Here is a 26,952-nt window from a genome sequence, read left to right on the forward strand (position 1 = left end):
GCAGATTCCTTTTGTTTTTGCAGTCTGCATATTCCTCCTGTGAAATTTTCTAATCTTGTCCACTTTGTATTCTTTTTCTTCCAACACCTGCACTCAGGTTTAGTTGTGTTTAGTTGTCTGAAGTCTTGGAAATGTTCTCCCGTTCTCCACCCCCCCCTTATTTTTCCCCTTAAATTTGGGGCTCTTATTCCCAATAGAACCTGATCTCCAGAATTAGGAATTTCACAAGTCCTCCAAAATTGCACGTGTCCCACCGGAATCAAATCTGTTATAAATTATTCAACTATTTCCTTTTTCCTTTGAGTTCTTTTATGAAATGTATCTCTCTTAATAATTGCATTTTCATCCAGAACCTCAGTATACATGTTTGTGCTGCACATTCTGATAAATGATTTTCTTAGCCTCAGTCACAGGCTAATGTACAAATATAGTACATCTGATGTTGAAGTAATCTGAGGAAAATCTGCTGTTCTTGTCTCTGCTTGCCAAACTCTCACTTTAACTTTTCTGTCTCCTACTGCATTTCTGGAGAGCTCTAGTTGCTCGTGCATTTTTTCTGCTTCTTTTTCTTATTCACCACTTTTCTTAGAAGTTATCTTCAATTTCTGTAGCTGAAGGTGTCAGATTGTGCATTTGGGGAGGTTTATAAGTGTGAAAATCTGGGTTAGGCTCATAATTACTCAATTTTAAATAAGAAAAGCAAGAAAGGCGGTAGATGCTAAAGAAAAAAAGCTTCTAGAAGCAGAACAAAAAAGATTTTTGTACATATGCTAATTGGTTTGTATTAGAGTGTTTCTGAGAAAATAAAAGGTCCAATTATCCCCACAAAACTATATAACAACAAGAAGACAATTTACTCATATTTTTAATCTAAGATTTTATCTTTTCGTAGCAAAATAAATAAATAAATAAATAAATAAATGAAATCCAGGAGAGGTCAATAGTAGAGAGCAGACTTACTGGGAATTTCCAGGAAGAAAACTTTTTTTTTTTTTTTTTTTTTTTCTGGTAGAAAATACAGATTAGACAAGATCCAGATGACTCGTGTGCTTGCAGACACGGGATCTGGCCTTAATTCTTTCCAGCTTGAGCAGCAGCTACCTATGCACTTAGTCCTTCCTCATCTTCCACTTCATGGTGTACTGGGCAGCAGTTGGTACCCACCACATTCATCTGCTCTGATGTCCCTACTGTCCTGCCAGAAAGGCAACAGGGGACTGCAGGCAACTGAGCATCCCACCAGCAGGACAAGGGAGAAGGCAAAAACTACATTTTGACCCTTTACATTCTGTTTTTTTTCCTACTCCCAGCAGTATTCTGGAAGTCAAGTGTTTGGTGCCATTTGTAGTGAGAAAACATACTACAAGTGGTGATGGATTTCCATTTTCCAGACAGCTAAAGCTATGTGATTGGCTCTTTAAGACTATATTTTTGCTCTGTCTTTGAGAAAATATTTTGGAAACATCTGTGAAACCCTATGTCAAACATCTGTTTTTTGGCTTATTAAAGAATACATTCACTGAACCAAACTGAAAAAGAAAAAAAAAATGAAATGACTTAGGAGTCATAATTAGGAGAAATATTTGCAAAAAGCAAAAGAGATTTGCCTCTATTGGTTCCCCAAAAGATTTATGTGATTTCTGGGAGAATGACAGATTTTTAGAGGTATTTCTTAACAAAACAATATCATGTGAGGTTGAATCATCTTGTCAAATACTTCCATTACATGGCAAAGTGCTATTTGAGTTATGGACAGTCACTGACAAGGCATTTAGAAAAAGCTGCTGAAGAAAAATCTGTTTTTAAACTTGAACTGATGGCATCTTTCAGGCCATATGTTCTAATAAATGAACAGTGTATGTGAAAGATCACGAACTGTTAATGATATCTTGTACATAAACTTTGCTATTATTCAGCTGAGCATATTTCCAGTGCTGACAGTTTATATTTAACGAAGATTTTTGACAGCTTGTATTTTAGATCATATTATTCTAGAAGAAATTTGTTTATAATGAACATGATCTGAAATATTGAAGGCATGATAATACCAAGAATTTTGGAGATTTTGAATTGAGTCTTAAATAATGATTAATGAAGGAAATTAATGAATTGTTGCAGCATGCTCCTCTTTTATTTATTTATTTATTTAAAAGTGAATGCTTATTCCCAGTTCTGGACAGATCATTACAGAGTGACATTGCCTGTTTTGCAGAACCGAGGCACGCAGGACATAAATGCAAATCTGTAGCATGAGCACCAAGGGGAGAGAAGTGACCATGCATCCCCTCCTTTGCCTCTATGTATTTATTGTCACTGCTTGATTTAATTTTGTCTGAGCTCTCTTCCAAAGATTCTTGGGTTTACGTGGCTGCTGCTGTAGCAGTGACACTTCAAGTTCAGTTTGGAATAGCAGAATCCAGTGTTAATTAAATAACTGCTGTTCCCATACTCAGTTACAACCCTATCCAATTTCCTTCAATCCATTGCAAATGCTTAATATTTTCACGCTGGCTCCTTTCTAGATGAGTACTTCCACACTGGATGTATATAGCAATAACGAGACTATTTACTTTTATTTTTAATCTAAGTAGAACAGCTTTGCAACCCTTTCACAAGTGGCAGGGTTAGCTGCATCTCTTATGCATACAAATGCAGTTCTGTGTGCGTTAGCCTAAAGGCATGATATAAAGATTCTCTGTGGTTTTACTGGACACCACTGTGTTATCAACACAGATCCCCAACACGATGGGTTTTATCAGAATAAAACAAGATTCTGACCAAAGAACAAAACAAAATTTACACATCTACTTTTATAAGTTTAAGTATCACAAATCCTTTGCATGAATACTGAATACAGTTTGAAGGAGCTCCTATAATCTTAAAATTTATCTCTAAAGCCATAAGTTAGTTTTCTTCAGCTGGTAGAAAGCTCCTTAAGGATTTAATCTTGTAAAAATGAGTTCAGCCTGATAATATTACCCCCGTGCAGAAATGGCTGTTTCAACGGAGCCCTAAGTAATATCGTGTTAATCTATCAATTGTGAAAGTGTCTGTTATTGATGGAGTTATTTATTTTGTCTCTCTCCTGCAGCATAGTTCAAAGAAATACTGTGGAGCTGATGGGCACAGGTTGTGTTATGAATTGCTTAAAGCAACCCCCTCCTCCTTCTTTTATCAGTGTTAAATTTCTTGCCATTTAGGACCACAAGCTATTCCCTTCTGTTAGCAGGATAAATCCATCACTTCATTAATCATTCAGGAACCTGAACTCAACGTGGCTGCAGGCAGGCTGCTCTATGTCAGGCTGTTCTCCCCAGTCCTTGATTGCTTCACCAGCAATATGTCCCTGCCAATATTTGTAGGGTGCTGAAGGGGTTCCTTATAAGCATCAAGAGTCAGTGGAATAAACAATTTTTATACATTCAGTGACAGCCAGGATATATAAATATATATGGAATATAACATAATAAAATAAATATAAAATAATAATATAGAATAATAAAAAAGCTGATTCTCCCATGCCTGTTTATAACAGAGCAATCTCTCCATTGTGGATTTTGTTGAAATCTCTCATGGCTCTGATTTATGCAAGGGGTTATGGCTGTTGTGGGTAAACTGGTGGCTGCCCACAGACATGTCCTCCTAGCTCTTGCCCAGGGCTCAGCCCACGTAACGTACCTGGAGTGCAGCAATGTATGGCAGTGTATTGAAACACTGCTCAGCTCACCCTGCCTTCATACCCCAAGCGACATCTTTTGTCCAGCCACCTGTGCTGGTGCTGGCAACTTTGGTGTTGGCAAAGGGAGCTGGCAGCCTCCTTGAACTCTATGTGTAGCTCTTCCCAGGATCACAATAAAAAGGGTGTTCTGCCATATGTTGCACGTGTGGTCTGCAAGCTCAGAAACTTGCTGGCAGCTGCTTTACTTTTCTGTCACATCAGTCCAACCCCTGTGCAGCCATGTGGGCTTTGCTGATTGATCAGTCAAGCTTTTCCTATGACTTAATGACCGGGATTATGCCACTCGGCACTTGGCTCACCAGCATCCACACTTTCAGCTGTGGCTTTTTTTTTTTTTAGAAACAAACCACTGAGAACAGTAGTCCAACATAATGCACTGCTTTCCGTAACGTCCATTAGATGTCCCCACATGCTGGTGGCTTGTGGGTACTTTAATTACATTGTCTCAATTAACAGTGGAGCACTCTGCATGCATTCATTGAATGAAGTCCCAGATCCCAGATTTCCATATTGAACACAACACTGTAGCACTTCACTTTGTATAAGAAATTCTTATTACTCGGAAGAACTTGTACATTTGCAGACCACTATTTGTCAGTCGCTGCATCTGAACCTTAATTAACATTGCATTTGTAAGTAGATAATATAAACAAAATGGTAATTCTGAGCCCATAACCACCTGGCATGTTCTTTCCCACCACTGTGCAGCTACTCTGTTTGCAATGCAGAACAGTAAGAGAAATTATAAGTAAATTAAATATACAGGCATAATGCCATATTTCAGCTTTGCTGTTTGAAGCCAAAGCCGCTGTTGGATCCCTTGTTACAGCACTAAGTTTCCTCCCGTTGTCTAACTTGTTCTGTCCTGGGTTTGTAAATATGTCTATGGATTATTTGCTGCCTGAATCATTATCCTGAAATTTGACAGAGTCTCACAGGGGGAAGTCAGCTTCTCACAGTACCAAATTTTTTTTCTCTGTGCATGGGTGGGTAGCAATAGGAATAAATCTCAGTCTCCTTTCTTCTCTTCCTTATTTTTGTGGTCACTCAGCCCTTACCATTATAGCATTCAATAGCACCTGCAGGCCTCCTGAAAACACCACATCTGCACTCTTCTTGTCTATCTCACCTTTAAAGGCTGACTTTCATGTGGCTAGCCCCATTTTTATTAGCTAAAATAGACCTTCCTGTTCAAACCACAAGGCATCACACCTTATAAGAAAAAGATGAATTAAATCCAAGCTAGAGCTTGCCCTCATAATCTTCCATGTGTTTATCTGCACAATATACCTTTCAGACATGACCTTTTTGAGGCACTGCAGCACAAAAAATATTCAAGTGTCTACACTGTGTTATGTGAGGAGTTCAGTGTGTGAAGAACAGCGTCAAATTTGACAGGGCTGACACAGAAAGACCTCATAAAGTGCCTGCAGGCACGAGGAGGCTTGAGCTTGCCTCACATAAGGAGACCATGGGGGCAGTAGCCTCTTGTGTTGCCAGCTGATGGTGTGGCATTTGACAGTTCCTCTCTCAAGGCAATGGGTGAGTGGCGAGAGCACTCATCCAGGCAAGAGAAAGTGAGACTTAAGTGAAAGCTTAAGCTGGTCTAATCCTGCATTCCTGTCACTGGGGGAAAACTTGTGACTCCCAGCCTACAGACGATGTCAGAAGTTGGCAATCCTGAAAAGGAGGACTGCTGGAGTGACTTGACCAAGGGGCCCGGTAACAGAGAATGGCTGTGTTAATGACGGCCTGTGCCTTGCACCAACTTCTCCCCCTTTCACAGGTCCAGAAGAACATAGCCAGTGTTAGTACAGCAGTTGAGGACAGAAACTCTCTTCTCAACCCTTCTCAATGGTCTTTTAAGGCAAACAGTGCCCTCAACACCACAGAGGTGACCATTGAACATCGAGCTGGACTATGTATGGGACTAGGCCTCACTTGGCAGCAGGAGCATTTGTATGTTTATCCACAGGCTTTTGTGTGTGTTATACCCCTTTCCCAACCCTCTCTCTATACATCTGGAAAAGTACATGCGCTTTTTGTGCTGTAGGGATAGATCTACCTCTGCCAGTGTCAACAAAGGGAAAAAAAATAATGTTCTTTTAAAATTTGTAACCGACAAGTAGAGAATTTGAAGGTGCTATCCACTGACAGATTTGCAACTCCTCGTTATATTTGTCTGCCTTCAGAGAACTTTTCAATAATTTATTTCAGATAATTAGTATTTATTAGTCCTCTTCTTACATCCAAGGTGTCATTTGAAACCTTTCCTCTTAATTTTAAAAAATGAAGATCACTTCCTGACATGATTTTAAATAATGAATTGAATTGCACTTTCTGACATGATTTATCATTCCAAGAACTGATAGAATATCATTATCTTGTTAGAACAATGCCTGGCTTTTTCTTACGGCAAGCATAGCAAGAAGAACATAATAAGACAGCTTAGCCTATCATGTCTGATTTCATCAAAGCATGACAGAAATACTAACAAATTGATCTTCACAACCTTATTGTGCACTTAGTAAGTACTTATTACACATAGAGTGAATTGCCAAGGGCAATATAGTGAATTAATGGCAGAACCATTTTTAAGTCTGTTTCTCTGATTTTTTGTACGCTTTGGTTTGTAGGGACCAAGAGTATTTTTGTATCAATAATTGCATTGTGCTAGAAACAATACTCAAGGAAAGTGTATTGTCTTTCATGCTTTACAGTGTTTTTCATGTTCTCCTCCACAATTTGAATGTTTTGAAAGCTAAAAGAATTAGCAACAGATCTCTGTTGGTGTGCCTGCAGTCTTTCTTTACTGTCCTCAAACTCCAACTTTGACTTCAGATCATTCATTCAAAATAGCTGTCTGCAAAAAATGTTTTGAAATGAAATTTACAGAATTAGTTTTATTCAGTCTTCTTCACTGAAGTGCTGATGCTTTCAGAATGTGGATTAACAACACAAGATCTTTAAAGGCTAATTCTGTATTGCTGGAGAATTACGAAAGAGAAGACCTGGAACAATGAAACTGGTCCTAAATGTTTTTCTACTAGCAGAGAAAAGAGCCAATAAACATATGAAAAATAATGCAAATACAATCACCAAGCCCCAAACCAAGTGCTTAGTACAAGTATCCTCCATGTGGGTCAAACCACTTTAAACCTTCGTTTGCATCTCCACAAAGGCACAAATGTGTGTAAGTCTTGTACCACACCTGCCAGCCTTGTAGGGACCTCAGATAGCATTTAGGGCACTGATTCTGCCCATTATTGGTTAGGCACTTGGTACACTCAGAGACACAGAGATAGCTATGATTAAGTTACTCCATCTTAAACTCAATCTGACCCTCAGATGCTATGGGTTCAGCAGGCATTTACAAAGCTTTAATCAACAGTGAGTCCATGTGCGCAAAGTGGCACTGCCTCTGGGAACCTGGACTGAATCCCCTTCACTCTGCAGGTCCTGAGTTGCTCCAGATTTCTGTTGTTTTACACAAAGGGCTTTAGCACAGATGAGTGCAAAGTAATTTTGCCTGTTCCTGCTGTCAACATCCATGATATCCAGCCAAACCCTTGCAGCAGGTATGACAAACTTACTTTATCTCTAAAACACATCCAAAATCATAGAAAGGCTTGATATAAGCTATGAAAGGCTATATATCCCAAAATTTTGCAGCCTATGTTTAACTCTCCAACTGTTTTAATGTCAGGGCATTAACAATGTTAGCTTTTGTGTCCCCTCTGAAGCCAACTTGCTTTTTTTTTTTTTTTTTTTTTTTTTTGTTTTTTGTTTTTTGTTGTCTACAATGGTGCCTCTGAACACCTGCTGTGCCTTTAAGTTACACTTGGATCTTCCTGTGTCTGTGGCCCACCTTGATGTGGAGCTGTACACAATTTTAAATTTGTTTTCTGTGATAAGATACTAGGGCATGACATGCCAATTCATGGGCTATGGGTCACATCCTCCATTAGCATTTATATAATGCCTTTTAATTAGCATATCCCTTTCTGCTTCCTTGGGTTTTCCTGTCAGATGTTTTTAAAGATGCCGCAATAAAACTTTACGAATGATTTCCCTTGAAAAATTACATTTTGTTAATAATCACAGTACTATGCTCATAACATTAATCTCCCCATGACAAAGATCAAAGTTGTTATTAAAAATGGCTAATCTGTGAGCAACATTTTTTTGTAAAGCATTTCCTTCTGCTCTCCCAATGCTTACTTTAAGTTTAGGGGCACAAGGGTCCTCTTCAGGAAACATAACAAAAATTTATTCTCTGGTAGAGGCAGCGAAAAAAAATGCAAAATTATTTAATGAATAAATGCATAAATTCATATTGACTGAAAATATAAATTACTGAAGTTAAAAAAGAATTTGCACTGAGTCCATAAACCAATCAACTACATGAGAACGAAAATATCGAGAGCAGTATAAAGACTCTAGATCTGCAAGGACTTGTGTAAAGGATACAAGATTTTTCTCCTTCCAGCTGGAGACCAGCAAATGTCAATGAATTTACATGAAGTCTCTTAGCTGTTACTAAACCCATGAGAATATAAAGTGAAACAAATTCAGGCATGGCCAATGAAGTCTTTTGATGTTCATTGAAACCTGTGATACAAGGTTAGACCAATTAGTGCAATGACTGTAAATGTTAAGTGTAGATAACTAAAGTCACAGTCACTCCAGTGAAAGGGTTCATTTAAAGTATAATTTATTACAGCAGAGTAGGAATCGTAAGGCTTGCACTAGACATTGTTGCAAATGTGTTCAAAGGTCATAAGCCAGAGTTTATAAGATTGCAACCTGTAATAATTTAAACTTGTACAGAAACATTCAAAGTGTTTAACAGACATTAGTTAATTAAGCTGGGTAACACCCCACTGTGAGCCTATAGGTAAGTCAAAGCCCTTGTATCTCAACTTTACAGAAGGTTAAGCTGGAGTGCAGAGACTGATTTGCCTGAGGTCACGCAGCAAATCAGTGGAAAAACTGCAAATAGAATCTGCAGCCTGAAGTTCTTATTTCCGTGTTTTTACCACTTGCATTACACTTCCCACTAGTAAAATGAAGGGGAAGAAAGAGACAGCTGAAGTGGTGAGACTTAGAATATCGTTAACCTAGTTTTCTGCACATGTTCATGCTTTTTTTTTCTGCAGCTTAGGCACATGTCAAAGGGATAGGTTGGTTTTAAATTATTTGAAACTTTATTCCTTCTCCATCTATCCTTTGCATACTTTGTTTTAAGTGAAAACATTGAAATACTTGTCATCTGCAGAGCTAAAAATAGGTGGGCAGTAAGAAGCAATCCTCTTGAGTTGCAGGCATGCACATTTACAGTCAGCTTCCATCCCTGCAGCTCATGTGGTGCTCAGCCCCTGGGACATCACCTGCTGTAAGCCAGGACACTGCTCCTGGTTGTCCTGGCACGTGGGCAGGCTGCACCGGGGCTGTGGGTGAGAGATGAAGACAAGATGCAGCCCCACCATCACTTATGTTTGACTTTTCAAAGCACCTCATCAGAAACGAGGCCGGAGTTGCAGCTTATTGCCTCACACATTACCTGATGGGCATATGGTACCACACATGATAAAAACTGGGGTTGTATGCTTTGGTACAAAAATAAAGCTTGTTGTTGAGTACAGAGGCTGATGCTCCACTAAAAAGCAAGACCTTGAGCTGACCAGATACGTACAGTTCCACCAAGAGGAGACTGTGAGGTGTCTACAGTGAGAAGATCAGAGAGGTGCAGAGAGGAAGATGTTCCTAGGTGAGACCTTGAGGTGGGAATATTAAAGGAGAGAAGGAGTTGCTGTGGTGAATGGACTGTTACGTTTTAACACTTTTTCCTAGTTTACATTAAGGAGTAAAGTGATTTTTGAAAGGGTTTGTGTATGAAGATGCTTCTTCGTAGATTGAAGAAAAAGGCCAGGAAGTAATTATTATTAATTTCTTACTGATTGCCATGGGGTTTTCCTGAAAATGTTCTCACTCTGCTACTGGACTTTGGGAGAGTGTGTCTAAATTGGATTTCTTTCTCTTGGGGTTCCTACTGGACCAATCCCTGAAACATTACATACACAAGAATAAGCAAATTGACCATTATTGCACTTTTCAAGCGTGGCTCATCAGAGTTTCCTTATAATACATGCCTTATGTATTATTTGTACATCATTTCCTTATGATACATGCTGGGTGTCTGCTCCTTGATGACATGTTCTCTTCACAGTAACTTCAGGGCTTCACACTAGTTTGGGAAAAGGAGATCGATGATCTTAGCAATCCACGGTAAAGAGGAAGGCAGAAACCACAGTGTAAAGAGGGGCTAATGCAGATGTTCCTGTGCTGAATTTATTATCAGGCAGTGCTATAACAGCAATGTTGTAACTCACTGTGTGACTGCAAGTGTTGGAAAATAAAATATGCATGTACCTTTTGAAAGGTCACATCCTTGGAAGAGAAATGGTGAGTGGTGTGAAGTAGACAAACTGCTCCCTTCCTGGCCTTTTCCTCTCCATGGATGGCAGCTAGGACCCTCTGCACTGCCTCAGTTTCTTGAGCTGTATTGGGGCAAAACAGCCAAGGGAGAAAGATGGGGATGCAAATATATTTTTATATTAGTATTTATATTCAAATTATGTTTTATCTATCTATCTATCTATCTAATATTTATATTTTATATAAATATATATTTAAGAGTTTCAGCAAGCTGGGTGCTACAAGGAGTTATCTGACAGGGGTAGACCCTGGTTGGGCTGCTGAGTGTACACAGCTACCCCAAAGCCTGCAGCTCCCAAAATGTGTGCCCTCAGCACTAATCTTCCATCCACCCTACCTACTCCCAAACTGCTCGTGTGCAGCTACGGTGGAAAAGTGTTTATAAAACTACACTGACTTATAAAACGCTACAGGATGATAAAGCCTTTCCTGGTTTGGGTCTGGTATGTGGCATTTCCCTTGGTGTTCTGTGGGAAATTGACTTTGCACCCAGTTCTTTTCCAAGATTAAAAAAGAAAAAGTGAAGAAAAATATAATCAACTCTTTTTTTTTTTTTTTTTCCTTCCCATTACTCCTGCCTCAGATATGAAAATATACTTGCAGTTTTGATATTGTATTTTACAGTAAAACTTTGACAAATTTTCTTTATTATGCCTACTTGAAGAAATTTTGAGCACCTGAACAAAAACAACAACAAAATCACAGAAGTAAATGAAATAAATAAATGAGCAGTTTTCAGGTATTGAACTCTACTACAGTAGTTTAGGTGCATGTTGGAACCATTCAGACAAAAATCTATTCATAACTTCTGTGACCCACAGTGGGGCTGCATGATCTTCCAAAAGATCAGAAATGCTCTGTAATAACTGTTAACTGCTGCACAGAAACAAGGAAAAATCTCTCCAGTAATGGCTTCACATCCAACACTCAACACACTGAATAAAGCATCTTCCCAGAGGTATATGTTATTGTTGTCCATATATAACGTTCACAGTCTCCAACTGCTACACGCAGAGCAATGCACAGCACTGGAAAAAAAAAAAAAAAAAAGAAAAAGAAAAAGAAAAAAGAAAAAGGAGGTTCATATTTAAGCTTATTGGGAAAGAATTTGATACAATACATTATTTTTCAAAGAAAACACTGTTTTACACAAGGTCTGTTCTGCAACAAAGGAAACCTTTCTTCATTGTCTTCATGTTTCCTTAGCTGTCACTTTTGAACACTTAATATTATTAATATCACTTTTTATTTACTTAGTTCTCTATTGGAAGAAATCCTGGGACAATTCAATTTTTCTGTAGTTGCAAAGAAGCCAGCATGTGCTTGGGATCCTGCTCTGAGCCTTGCAGATCATGCATTGATCTGCAGGCCCTGGCTAGCCTGGGCAAAATGAAATGTCACTGCAGGATTTGGGGTTTGCTGCTTCTGCAGCTTGAGCTCCAGACAGAGTGAGCAGAGCTGAGCACTGCATTCACTGCTTTAACCTACTCTGCCCTGTTAAAACTGTTTCTCTGCGTTATTGAGCCTTTCTCACAGCTTCTGCTCTTGTTCTATTGAAAACACAATTAGCAACTGTAGATGTTCACATATTGTCAATGGTGAATGCACACATCCAGGCTGAGATGCTTATTTATGAATAAGGAGTTTGCATATGTAGGCAAAAGTATATCAATGCATTCACTATCATCACTGAACAAGCTTAAGTACTGACTTTACTGTCAGAGTTATCACTTTCTAGTTTTCACTGTTAGCATAAACATTGCTTATATAGAAAGGGCTGCAGCAATTATTTTGTCTTCCCTGTGCACAGCTATATATGTTGAATATTTTATTCTCATTGGGTTTTGGACAGCTGCCTTTGAGGCAGATATTCCTAGCTGAGAAGTTTAGGAGAGTTCTGATTGTGTTCTGGGTATATTACAGAACCAAAAAAATGACACAATTGTACAGCACATCCAGAAGTACTCCATAATGTTTTTTCCCTGCACCTAAATAACTCTCACAAAGATTATTAATTGCTAGCCATTTAGTTTATTACAGCGTGTACGGTGTTTCAGAGCTCCTTTGATGAAAAGATCCCATTTTGCTCAGGTCCATACTTGCTTAGTAATTGTTCCTGCCCCAAAGAACTTACCACTTAGATGTGCAAAGGATCATAGGATCATTGGATAATTCAGGTTGGAAGGGACTTCAGAAGGCCACCTGTGCCAAATGAATGGGATTTACTCAAGCTCAAGAATCAAGACAGGTTAATAACAGAAATTATATTTCCTGCTGCCCACTTTGGTACATGTTCTACCAGAGTAGGTTGCTTTTAATAGATTTAGGATTGTTTATCAACTACACCCATTTGGCAGAAGACTAATTTCCTGGCTTGCACTGCACTGTGTGGAATAGTGGACCTGTTCACTCCTTCTGTAGCAACTCTTGCTGTTGGGTTGGCATCTGTGTTTCTCATGCACCAAAAGCTTGTCTGAAAACCTTGTTAGAGGGTACCTAAATTTCATTTTGACTTGACATGTCTTGGTGTTACACTCTCTGGTTGCAAATGGTAAGCCTTGAGCTCTTCCTTTGTTGAATCTCACACCTTTATTAGACCAAATTAGACATTACTCTACAATATATGTAGAGCCCTGAAGATGAGATACAGCTGAAACGGGAAAAGAATTTTTGACTGCTGCTGCACCGAGGGATGCTAATGGGGGCAGGTTTGGGCTCACCATGACTGTAAAACTATGTACCAGCTTGATAACTGGAGATCTGCCACCTGTTACACAGGGTCTGTACCACAGTCCTGCTTTAGTCAAAAACTCATCCAATTTCAAGTTATTTTTTTTTTTTCTTCTCTTGGTTTTTATTTTCTCCCTCTTACAAAGATGACTTAACTCATTATGGAAACATTTTTGCTTGGAAAAGCCACATCACATAGTGTGTTCAGTGAAGTATGTTATTTAACCTCTCCTTGGACTACTTCCACGTGCAGGATCTTTAAAGCCCTTTACTGGCAAGCTGGTATGATCTCTGATCACTTCCCTGCTACTTCTACTGTGTGAATCAGTCTTCCTTCTTGAACAACATCCTGCACAATCCTCCTTGCTTCTACCTAATAATTCAGACCAGATGGCCGAAGCTGACCCAGTATAATCTGCTCCCCAGGATATAAATGATGCCATTTAGATGTATGCTGTAATGTTCCCTTCGTTAAAAAAAGGACTCGCATCAAGAGCCTGTAAGAGTTGACTTTATTTTGATTTGCAGAGTTCTGCCAGACAGTAGGCATTTGTGCTGGGTTACACAACATTAAAAGATACACATCAGACACTATCCCACATATAGACAAAAAGACTGCCCCAAATTTCCTGGAAAGGAAACAGCTTGTGTTTGCATGTTGCCTTAGACCCCCATTCCACCTTGTCCTTGAATGCCCTGGAAAAACAGATGGGAGTTATACTGCAAAGCAAGTCAGGGCACTGGCACAGCACAGAGAAAATGAATTCCAGGGCTAAGGACCTCCAGAAGAAGAAAAAAAAGCCCTTTTCATTATATCCTACAGAATATTAGTTCCAATTCCCAGTTTGGGTCCATAGAAATATGATACAGAGAGAATTCATTTCTTGGGTAATGGAATTCTACGTTGTTAATGATGCTGCAGTTAATTGCAAAAATGTACAGCCATCTGCAGAAGCAACAATTGCTGCAAATACCATTAGTGCCATATCTAAAGGGTATCAAGCCAACATCTACATAGGTTGCAAGAAGGATGGCAGCAAGGAAACCTCCGCTCAGCACAACTGAAGGTAACAGCTTTTGGAACAGCTGTTAGCACAGCCTATTCTCTACCTGGAGTTCAAAGCCTGCTGTGGTGGGTAGGTGCCTGTAAGTTCAGTGGACTTGGGCTAAGGTTTCGTGCATGGAATACTTTGCACTTCTCTGTTACAAGTGGTCACATGTACTGTCAAATCACTAGAGAAGCAGCATTTGCTGACACATGCAGTACAACTTCAGGCTAAGTGATGTACAAGATTATCCTTTTAGGCTTAATTGTTTGTGTTCTATAAAATATAGATGGTGTCAGAAAGCCTGGCATCAGCTTGTTTGTTACTGGAATGCAGTCTTTCCTCTTTCTTCCCTCATTTTTGTAAACACAAAAGAGATACAAAAGATTTTTTCTCTTCACTCCTGCTGTGGTTTTCTTTACATCTCCTGTCTTCTGAACCCTAAATGATTTTGGCACCTTGCAAATCTATCCTCACTGTACAGCTGCTTGTAGCCCTGCACCAGCTCAAATTGAGCCTCTCTGTATTCTACACCGTATTACTCTGGAAAACACATCTTTTGATACTCTCACATCCTAACTCTCTGCATCTATTAGGTACATGGAAAGTGCAGCTACTGATCAGCTGGTGTGAAGGGGTTATACTGGGATAATCCCAGTTGCTCAGTGCTCTGGCATGCACGTGTCTTAATGGCTAAATTTCTGAATGGCATAAAAGTACTAAGATGAATTTGGTACCTGCTAGTGTGCCTCTACATAGGTGAAAATCATACAGATGCCAAAGTTATCTCATATACTTGATACAGTCTTGGTGCTACCAGCTGGATTATGCTGAGTTACACAGCTGAAGATGGGTGAGTAGTAGAGAGGGAGCCAAGACATATACATAAGAGCAAATCCTGACCACTTCTTCCTTCTAAATTAAAACCAGAGTAATGAGTCTCACAAAATGGAGAGAGCTTGCTGGAGTGACTGGCTCCTGAGCCATTCCTAGCACACCAGATAATTATTCCAGATTTCACAGAATCACGGAACAGTTGAAGTTGGAAAGCACCTCTGTGTCCATCTGGTTCAGCCCTTGCTCCAGTAGGGATGCCCAGAGCAGGCTGCCTAGCACCACGTCCAGGTGGCTTTTGGAGATCTTCAAGAAGGAGACTCCACAGCCTCTCTGGGCAACCTGTGCCTGTGCTCCATCACCCACCCAGCACAGAAGTGCTTCCTGATGTCCAGACGGAACCTTCTGTGCTCCAGTTTGTGCCCATTGCCTCTTGGCCTGAACAAAGCTTTGCTCCATCCTCACTGCACCCTCCCTTCAGGTGTTTATAGACAGATGAGATGCACCTGAGCCTCCCCTTTTCCAGGCTGAACAGCCCCAGCTCTCTCACCCTCACAGCAGAGGGTGACCATTTTGGTGGCCCTTCACTGGACTCTCTCCAGTGTGTGCAGGTCTCTCTGGTACTGGGGACCCAGCACTGGAACCAGCACTTCAGGTGTGGCGTTCCCAGTGCTGAGCGGAGGGGAAAGATTGCCTCTCTTGGCCTGCTGGCCATGTTTGCCTCATGCAGCCCAGAATACCATTGGCCTTCTTAGCAGCAAGGGCCCATTGCTGGCTCACGTTCAGCCTGGTGCCCACCAGGACCCCCAGGCCCTTTTCTGAGGGCTGCTGCCCAGCCACGTGGCTCCCAGCATGTCCTGGGGCCTAAGGCTGTTCCTCCCCAGGGACAGGACCCTGCACTAGTCAAATTTCAAGAGATTCTTACGAGTCTATTTCTCCAGCTTGATGAGGTGCCTGTGGATGGCAGCGCAACCCCCTGGTGTATAATTATGTATTGTTAATAACGTGTAATAATATTTATGCGCAAGCTGCTGTGTCTACTCTTCCCTGATTCTCCAAAGAGGACTTTTTTAAAAGGAACAACATTGTCTTGAATCCAGTAGTGATTCTGAAGCCACTGCAAATGGGTTATTGATCACAAAGGAATTGACGTATATACATACCTGGTGTGCTCGTTTGTAGCCTCAGCAGTTCAGCCCTGCTGGTTTGCCTCTCTTTGGAGCCTTGGGCAATTTTGTCAGCCAAAGTTCTATGGTTCCTTGTTTGTTTTGCTTTGAAATGAATGGAAATATAAGTGTGTGTTACTATTATTCTCTTCCTTTAATCTTTCTCTAAAAGTTAGTCCTCTTCAGACCTTTAATCATCTGTCTTTGTCTGAATTCTCTTCAATTTGCTTCTATCTTTCTCTTGCTGAAGTGCTTAGAGATGAATGAGGGATTGCATTGCTTTATCTTATTTATTTATTTATTTATTTATTTATTTATTTATTTATTTATTTATTTATTTTTCTCATTAGAATGCTGGCGAAAGCCCAGGCCACAGAAGACAGAAAGTTTGGGCTATTCAAAAATGTTGCCTTTCATATTGTTTAATCCCTTTGCTGCAAGAGTTGTAACATTTTGCTGTAATGAATGGACATTGAGGTGAATATACATTGGAACAGATATGGCACTGGACTAATGGTTTTAGGGTTGCAGCACCAATCACTAAAAATGAAGACAAGGCCCAGTTTAGGCAGCCTGTTCAGCTTTGTCTGATCACATTTTTCTTTCTGTGTAGCTGCTGGCTGAAAGAAAGGTCTCTCTTTTATGTGAGTAGGACATTGTGTCTTCTCCAGTTATTAGTCTTGTCCACTTTATTGTCTTTTAATATATATATATTTTTTAATTGAGTTAAGAATATGCACAACTCAAATTCAAGCCTAAATGATTAGTATGTATTTTTTAAACTGCAGTAAAGAAAACTGCTCCCTGGCCTACGTTATAAGGGTTTGATCCTGCTTATCCTTGTAAAGGTCTGCAAGGCAAGAGAAGGGTGTCCTTGGAATTTGCCTGCAGAGCACAGACACACTGATGTATTCTATACTTGTCTATGGGCATTTATAAAGTGATACTGATGTGTTTTCTGTCATGCTGATGTAGAGAAAATTCGTTTTCCTGCTTCCCCAGTGATGGAATTATCCAAAATAAAATGTATCACTGAATCTTTAGGATTACTTCATATTACAATATATATAATTTCTTCTACGCAATTTATCTTTATACAGTGAAACTGACAAAACATTTGGGCAAGGCTAAGTGAACAACAAGAGTTTATTAAATAAAGTAAGTCAACTCTTAAGAAGCAAATGAATAAATTCAGTTGGACTGAAAATCCAGTGAGATTCACAGACACTTTAAACAAACATGAATACATTGCTTGACAAAATGTTTGGAGTAGTGGAGAGGGTCAAACAGCTCCTCTGGTACCAAAACAAGGGAGATGTTTTGTGCCTACTGAGTTCACCAGCAGATTTCTAAATGAAATCTGAACTTGTTTTCAAAGAAGGGAGGTAAAACTGTGCCAATAAATAGATAGAGGTTTCATATGTGTAATTCTTTAGTCTCTTGAATTATCTTTCCATAAGTTCCCACTACAAGCTACACTCTTTTTTTTTTTCTTTTTTTTTTTCTTTTCATTTTAGATTTCATTTGCTATGCCCTGACAACTACTTTTTACAACCTTAGCTCCAAATTTTATTCTACGACTGCTTGATCCCACCACCCCTATTACACCTCGTTTCCCATCCTCAGTAGTATTCAGCTGCTTTTTCCTCTGAGAATTTGATTGCATGTCTGACATAATGAAGATCACTTGGTAGAGCAGATTTTACTCAGAGCAAATTACAGATCCTATTTTATGCTAACTTTGACTGCAAGTCAGTGACTGCACTTGTTCCATAGAAACAGCAATTTTAGCTTATGGAATAAAAAAGCAACCAACTAAGTGAATCCTCTGTGCTTTCTTCTGTAACCGTATAAGTACACTTGAAATGCTCTTGTCTGCACACCAATAATCATTATTCCAGTGAAAGAAGCCCACAGCCTCCTTGGAATAGATAAGGACTTTTACAAAGAGACTGAGGTTTTTATATTTATTTTGCACACGCGTATACACATGCAAATATGGTTCGCACATTATTTTTAATGAACATGCTAGGGTAAGATAGTCTTTAAAGTTGGAAAGAAAGCACTGTTCTGCTGTTCCTTGACTGACTACCATCAACCCAATTAATACTCTGATAACAACAGCTATGCCAGCTGAATACCATTGCCAGAGGGCAATTTCTAGTTTGTTTCTGCAAAGTATTTATCTAGAGATAACTACATATTGGTCTTAAAACTTGCAGTTACAATATAAATTGAGACGGTGTCAAACCATATATTAGAACTGTTTTCAATTCCACTGTGAACATTCAAATCAATGGTCAGAAGTCCCCCCAGTGAGAATGGGGGAACTCCCATTCTCATTGCAACTGTCCCATAGCTTTTCATTTTAAAAGTGGGTGCTAACTTTAACCCTGGAAGCAAATGCTCTTAGCAATATGAAGTATCAATACTTACAAATATTTGTATCAGCAATTTTCTTTTATTGTCTGTGAAATAGAAGGTAGTATCAACTTTCTATGGATCATTGTTATTAATATTCAAATAAAATTTTCTGATTAATTTATCCTATTGTAAATAAGAAATAGAGTAAATAATGAACCTGGAAGTTGGAGGAAAACAAAACAAAGGTAAACAAAAACAACACAAACAAGGAAACAAAAAAAGAAGAAAAGTTCAATGTGAGTTGTTACTAAAGAAGGAAGAGTGCCTCCTGGAGATCTGGCCAGACACTTCAAGGGTATGGGACACTGCACAGACTAGACACTGCTGACTAGCTTTGACTAACCCTTGAAAGATGCAGAAAAGCCAGGTGCCCCTGCTGTTCTCTCCCCTGCTCTTTCAGTTCTGATGGTCACATACAATCTAGTTCAGTCTCCTATCATGGGAGACAGCTTATAACACAAAATGCAGATGTACTTCCATAGCAGTTATTTATTATACTTAGAAATTATTTCTTCCTGGCCCACGCATGGGACCTGACACTGTATGAGAAAATCCATGGTTATCTTTGAAGCTCAGGCATGATGGCAATATTTTCCAATATTTAGTCACTCCTTATGGTTAATGCTGGGAGAATTATCTTTTCCGGTCTAAAAAGCTTTCCTGGGGAACATATTCTTTCCTTTTAGACATGCTGGAACATCCTGAGAAGTTCATTTTCCTGATTAACATCAGGTACAGATTTATCACAGCTTTCATTAAGTGTGGGGCTATGTCTAATTTAATACAATTTAAGGTAAAATATAAAAAGAACATTTCTTCATGAAATATAAAATAAAAAACATAGTCACAAGTGTTTAGGAAAGGCATTAAATAAATATAATAAGCTTGATTTTTCCCTATAATTTCTTTGCCTAAGTCTAGAAAGTTTTCTCCATCTCCTTCTTTGCTTTGTCTGACACCTACTTGTTGAGAATTATGCCTTTCCACATTCTTTACACCTTAGGTAGCATTTATTAGAGAGACATGAAAGCATGATAGCTTTTATAACCAGCCCCTCCATCAAAGAGGGTACCCAGGTAGATGTAATCTTTCTCTCTAAAGCAGGATACAAAGAGATGGTGTGTTACTTGCCCTTGGTTTAAAACCAACATTAATTAGCCACTTCTGAAGTGAAGTGCTTAACACACAAAGTGTTTCTTCAAGTTCTGTGTCCCACTTAAAAATGTTCCTAAATGCACCTGCAGTTGGGGCTGAGGGTGGCCCAGATGCCTGGGGCAGGTGTCTGACAACAAACTCCTCTTAGGGTATTTTATATCTATGACTTTCTAGTTTCCTCATCAAAATGGTCTGTGACTTAGTTACACTTCTGTAAGGGTCTGTTCTACTTATATTGTCTAGGTGTTCATTAAGTCTCTCCTCATAAGTATTATTCATTTATTTCTTTGAAATGATTTGTAAGAACCTCTTTAAAAATGAGAATATACCTCAAGAATCTCATTGACATTTTAGAAAACAAATTTGCATATTGATGCTTTCTGCTAGAAATGTTGTATGTGTTTATCATTATGATCTGTCTTCTGAAAATGTGTAAATATGTATCAACCAAGAATAAACACCAGGGCCTCAAATGCCATCATATAAAATAATGCCATTTGCTCATTCCTCTTTACAAACAGATATTCAAGAGTTTTATGAAGTGACACTGCTAAATTCCCAGAAAAGCTATGAGCAAAAATTAGAAGAAGCAAACCAAGTTGCAGAGAAATGGGAGAAGACAACATCTCCTGCTACAGGACAAGAAAATCTGCAGAAAACCCTAGAGGTAATTGGACAGATTGTGAATTAAAATATACGTAATGAGTGATATGTTTCAAGTCTGAAAATTGCCACAAAATGATTTATAAGATTGAATGAGTGGCCTTCATTAAGGAATTAGATTGGAATATGGAAGATGTATAGCATTATCTCTTTCACCTTGAATATGTCACTAATTTCTTCATCCTTCCAATTGCCATCTGTCAAAAGGGAAGTAAAAAACTTTATTTTTCTCATCCGTGGTGTATTTTATCTGATACTTGGTGCCTGTGATTGGCCCCAGAAGAGCATAAATATTGCCTGCTTACTGCTGAGATTATTAATACACCAGTGATTGTATCCAGTGTAAAAAAATATAATAGGACTTTCCATGTGTGTGGGACTGACATTGGGTTGTACCTTTCCATAGTCAAAGTGCACATATATATCAACCAAAAACCATGTCTTTATGAGAAATAGATATATAGAAGAAGGTTATACACCTTTGCAGGTTATACACTTTTTGCTTGCGGCCAGTGGGAGGATCCAATGCCTTTCTTCATCAGCACTGGTTCTAATCTACCTCTGCCTGCCTCCAGATTATCAACTGAATTAGCAGTCTGAACTAATTATCTGACCATCATATCTGTACTTAAAAAAACAAACAAAGAAACAAACAATTAACCCTCCCAGCCCCAAATAAAGCAATCAAACCAAAAATCAGAAAACTGAGCAATAAATTGTTCTGTTCTTAAAAAGCAAGAAAGAAATAGAGTGATTACGGACTGCAAAATTTTCAGAACAGAATTAAAGATTTATAAAAAGTTCCATTTTTGGTATAGATAGAAGTATAGAGATAGAACTATAGAGATAGAACTAAAAAAATTGTCCCAGCGCACATTTCATAAGCATCATTATTTCTTTCATAGAGCTTTCATCTTTTTAAAAAACGTAAAACCCAGAAACAAATCATAATTCTACATGGTATTTTATGTGTGATTCTTTAAAAAGATAAATCAGAATTGCAGGCTGCTAGAACAAAACTCTCTGAAGAAATGAAGAAATTAATTGTAAAAATTAATTAGCAACGGAAGCTTTCAGAATTAATGAGAGCAAGCATTCAAATTTTGAGTGAAATCAGAACAAATGAGTCTTAACATTAATGTAGGGTATATTCCATGAATGATTTAACATTTGAGTCCCAGCCTGAAGACACAACTAGCTGATCCCTGTCTTTTTATTTTTGTCTTTTTTTTTTTTTTTCTTCCACAAGCTGTATGATTTAAAAAGTTGCAAGAGTATTCCAGCATGCTATCTCTTGAAGTATCTGAGAAAGACAGTGGATCACATACTTTCCATTTCAACCTCATCAAAGTATTTGACCCTCAGCCTCATCTCCCTTAACCTCATTGATCTCCAAAGACTGAGCTCCTGCTCTTGTCCAAGGGAATTTAAATGCCAAATTCTGTGCTGATATTAATAGAACATATAGGGCTAACTCCAAACTTTGCTAACCTTATTAAAATTATCTTCTAATTTAAAGCAAAACAACATAAAAGTATTGTTTAGAAACCTGAATAACTTCTTCAAGCTAGAGTGCTGACAGCCAGACTACCCAGGGTACCCTCATTTTCTAATTTGCAGTTTACATTGCTTTCTGAGAGAATTTCCTCATGAAAATGTAACTGGATAATCTAATATACAACATAAGTTCTTATTCATGGTCTGTTCCTTATGGGAACTGATGGTTTTGTACTTTTCTTTCCTCTGTCCTCGATTACATGCCCCAAATGTGGAAAGAAAAAAACCTACCTTCTTACATGCTGTATTCCTCTACACTAAAAGCCCAATGATGTTCATTCAGTCCAGAGGCCATCCCCTTTTCATGAAATTTCCAACTAAAACCTTCCTTGGTTGCCCACCTGTTAATTTTCTACATAAATTGCTTTCCTTTCTGTATTTATGTTCTAATATTAATTGTTGGTTAAAAAAGGAAACCAGTTTTCACTGTCCAGGTCAGGTATCCAGTGATCCCTCCTTTGTATTGATATATTTACTTTTCCTAAAGTGTTGACTTTTAGATAACAGAAAACTTTTTAGATTCATTGTTTGCACTACTATGCAAATTTCCCTCGGTTTCACAGAAACGACTTGCCTCTAAGCCTTCTCTTTTGCCACTGGTGGTTACCGTAGTGGTTTGTAATAAGCTGCTGCTAGGCCTTACAGCTTACTGGGTCTGGTATTCATCAAAGAAGAGAGATGACAGGGTCGCAGCCCATCCTATAACCTCCTGTCTCAGAAGAGAGACAACTTCCAAACTCAGGGACCACGATTTTGCAAAAGCATGTGAAAAGCCAGAGGAATATATCAGCAGAACCAGTTGCGTCCAAATTATTAGCATAAATGATCCCACATCACACTCCATGGCTGCAATGGCATTAACAAAACATGTGCTGGGGTTTAATGTTAATTACTACTGCTTTTTTATTCTCACCACTTTCTTCATGCTTGCATGCATTTGTTAAACTCTGTGCTGTTCAGGTGTTGACCCTGAAGGAGCTCCTGGCCCTCATGAAATCATTAAATACTTTGGCATGGCCTAGATATTTAAACAATGTCTTTGATTTATACTCCACCATTAGCAGCTTTGTTATTTATTAGAATGATAGATGGTATCAGTGTTTCCAGATGCAATATTTCTTACCATCACATTATTTTTTGCATTTCACCCAGCACAAAAACTAAATATATGTGGTAGTGTATCTGGCAGAGCTGTAAATACCATAGACCAAAATAATTTCAGTGGGTGGATGCTAGGGAATAAAGAAGAAAGAAATACATATATGAATGTTATTGTGTGAATCTATCCCTGTTGTTTTTCCTCCAGTAAGTCCAATTTGACAAAATCAACTTTAATTAGTGGATGGTTTCAGAATCAATGAAACTGTGTTTTGGGGCAAGTTCACTATTCAATAAATCATTTACTGGGCTCTACTTTTGAAGGCTTTTGCTTGTTTCATGTATTCATACAGCAAGCAGGAAATGTGACATATCAGGTAACACGTGAACAAGTCCAACATGCTAGCTGTGGTATAGGAACTCCAGGATATGGCTCGGGAGAAGACCTAAAAAAATCATGCTGTCCATTCCCTTGCCTTAGGACAGATCAACTGTATTTGAACTGTTCCTGACACATGTTTGTCTAATCCGTTCTTTACAACCTCCCATGATGGAAAGCCCACAACTTTTCTAGGTAATTTATTCCCTCACTGCTAGAAAGTCTTTCCTTATGACAAACGGGAGTTTCCCTAACTGCAGTTAGAACCAATTATTTTCTGTTCAGACCACAGTAGACATGGAGAACAGTTTATTCATCCCTGTTCCAAAAAGCACTTAAACATGTGTTTAACTTATCACATATAATAACAGGAGCTGCCAGCTTCTCTGCCTTTCTTTCTCTTACTCTTTTAAAATGACCTTTGTGACTCGTTCTTTCTCACTACTGTTGTCATTTTAGGTAATATGTCCATGCAGCAACAAATGCTGGGTCTTAATGAAAAAACCTAGTCTTTGAGGAAAGAAAATATTTAGTTGGCTTTGACTCTTCCCAAAGGAACTGTAGTTAGAGGTATGAAATATTTTAGTTTCCAAAACAAAAAGCCTTGCAGCGCTGTGGAAGGTAAATAGTCTTGACAGCACAGACACTATATATACCTCTATATCTCCATGTGTATACAAAAAAATTCCTGGAAACCACTCTGCAAGATTTGCAGATTGGTGAAAATGCTAACCCTGGATTTGGGAACTGTATATTTTAATTCCTTGCTCTTCTGGGTTCTCTCTGAAGGAGTGTATGTGAGGTAATGAGAGGGGGACTGAAGACCTGAGTCACAAAAGGGGACTAGGAGTTGCAGTGTCTGAGGCATCTTGCCATGCATGTCCAGATATCAATCAAAGACCGTGTCTTTGAGTGCCCTGCATAAATAAAACAAAACAAAACAAAACAAAAAACAAAACAAAACAAAAAACACTGAGGTTTACAAAAGCCAGAACAAACTTATACGCTAACAATAATAAATTCCAAAAAGGGACAAGATGTCATTCCCTTAAAATCTGCCTCTTTAAAACTTTGGTACTTCATTCCAGTTGAGATTCAGAATCATTCTGTCATTGCTGTATGTAAGGCCATAACTAGACTTCTCTTGCAATGGGCGTAAAAGCACTGCTGACACATCTTTCCTTACGAAGAAGCTATTTACTTGGGGTCTTCTCCAAAGATGTGGGAAATCCATTTTCTCTTTCCTTCTTGGCCAGAGAGAAGCTGATAATGATTCTTTTTTTCACCCACAACAGTGTACTAAGCTTTACACCAACATATACCAACATATATTATTTTGCTTTTTCTTGTGGCGTTTCCAATGTATGTGGTATAATCCAATATTTAGTGGGACAGAACACTGACACATGCCTTTATAGTCTAGGGGTTAAAGAGATTACCTGGGAAGAGGTCTTTACCTGGGAAGAGGTTTTACACTGAGGAGTGTTAAATCATAGCATATTATCTTTTCTTTGGTATATACAAGGATGGAATCCTCCATACCTTGCAAGTACCCAAAGACCAGCGTTGAAGAGTCATAGATGCAAAGCCCTTCCTGTTTTTCTCTCAGCCCTTCACCACTCTATATATCCAAATCTATAAGTGGCAGAATTCAACAGAAAAGAGTAATATACAGAATCACAGAATTTTCTAGGTTGGAAGAGACCTCAAGATCATCAAGTCCAACCTCTGACCTAACGCTAACAGTCCCCACTAAACCATTTCCCTAAGCTCTACATCTAAATGTCTTTTGAAGACTTCCAGGGATGGTGACTCCACCACTTCCCTGGGCAGCCTGTTCCAGTGCCTCACAACCCTTTCAGTGAAGAAGTTCTTCCTAACATCTAACCTAAAACTCCCCTGGCTCAACTTAAGCCCATTCCCCCTCGTCCTGTCACCAGGCACGTGGGAGAATAGGCCAACCCCCACCTCGCTACAGCCTCCCTTGAGGTACCCATAGGTACAGCCTCCCTTGAGGTACCCATAGAGAGCGATAAGGTCGCCCCTGAGCCTCCTTTTCTCCAGGCTGAACAAGCCCAGCTCCCTCAGCCGCTCCTCGTAGGACTTGTTCTCCAGGCCCCTCACCAGCTTCGTCGCCCTTCTCTGAACCCGCTCAAGCATCTCCATGTCCTTCTTGTAGCGAGGGGCCCAAAACTGAACACAGTACTCGAGGTGCGGCCTCACCAGAGCTGAGTACAGGGGGACGATCACCTCCCTAGAAGGATACCTACTCTAAATGCCTAGTACATTGGGCACTATCATAGGAGCTTTATTTTCATTCCTCTCAAATTGTGTTTAAGGGAATGCTAGTACCAGCATATGCCACATTCAGCACAAGGGTTGGCGGCACACAGCAAAGTGTGTTCTGAGATCACCTAATTGAGCAGGTTGTGAAAGTATGCCAGGAACATGTAGTCTGTAGATGCTGACAGTGCTTAGGCATTGAGCTGACTGGTACGCTCCAGACAAGCTCCTTCAGGAAACAAGCAAATCCCAGGTAGCTACCTTGAGAAGATGACTGTGGAGAGCTGGCACTAGAAGGTTATGTGCCTCCAGAGCTCTGTGGATCTCAGCCACTTTTAAACTGAGTCATTTCAAGTCTCAGTAATAAGACACCCACATTGGCTTAAGCCAAGTGAACAATTATATTGCCCATGTAGCAGAGGCCAGGAGCAGATGCACAGGGAAGAGTAAGAAAAGGGCAAGCATGTATAATGGGTGCTTTAGCTATTTTGCAAATCTAATCTTAATTTGTTTGGACTAGAAGCACAGAAACTGTTCAGTGCTGGGAAACTCAGCATTACCTTATTTTATAAACATTCAGCACAGTATTCACCACAGCTAGCATGCTGACTGGGGATGTGCCCAATCTGCTGCTGAAAATCATGAAGACATGGTTTGTTTGCAATTTGGCTGCTGCCAAAGAGCTTCATTACTTCATTGGACCAAGTGTTATAAGACCAGCATTCACAGCTTTGAAAAGGTTTTCTTGAAATTTGGGCTCTTTGAGTTGTCCCCTTTGGAGAGAGGACCGATTTCACCCCTAGGAAATGTGAGATAGGGATTCATCTGGATGTGGGTTAAACAGGCCTTCCACTGCTCAGAAAAGTGCTTTCGGCCTACCCAGTTGCAGATAACACTGGGGAAAGGCATGTGCCCTCTCTGCTGTCAGAGCTTTGCAGCTGTGCAGCTGGGATCAGCAGGTTGCTGATGTCTGAGACTGGGTTTGCAAGGGTAAGCCCAGCTCCTCAGCTTAGCAAATGGTCACTTGTCTGGGAAGAAGTCTTCTTTCCTCCCAGGACACTCTGCATTGCACTGAGCAGTCACTAGATAAAGGATGCCTCTCACTTCAATGCTGTGTAGGTAGATACAATTAAAACTGTGAGATGCTCAGAAAATGCAATAATGGAGAACATAAAAGTACCTAGATGGAGGTATCCATCTGGTAATACCAAAATTGAATTGCTCTTTAGCTATGACAATAGTAATACTGCTTGAAGCCACAGGCTTGTGCTCAGCTCCAGAGGCACATTATAAGACATAAATTTACGCTTGTTTTAACCTTTGTTTTCATTAGTTTGGTGTCCAGTGCTACTTATTTTTGGTCAGCAGTGTTTTGACCTT

General features: G+C 39.3%; 1 protein-coding gene across 1 annotated transcript in view; it reads left to right on the forward strand.

Annotated features, from left to right (window-relative positions):
- DLG2 (discs large MAGUK scaffold protein 2) overlaps positions 1-26,952 on the forward strand; it is a gene marked incomplete at both ends in the record, with an annotated part of 1,073,896 nt that overhangs the window by 100,738 nt on the left and 946,206 nt on the right. Inside the window, one exon of the mRNA XM_084304810.1 lies at positions 20,114-20,259. Within this exon, the coding sequence (XP_084160936.1) occupies positions 20,114-20,259 (146 nt within the window). The remainder of the gene's footprint in view (positions 1-20,113; positions 20,260-26,952) is intronic.

This window comes from Netta rufina (assembly GCF_964035555.1).
Source record: "Netta rufina genome assembly, chromosome: 1".
NCBI lineage: Eukaryota > Metazoa > Chordata > Aves > Anseriformes > Anatidae > Netta > Netta rufina.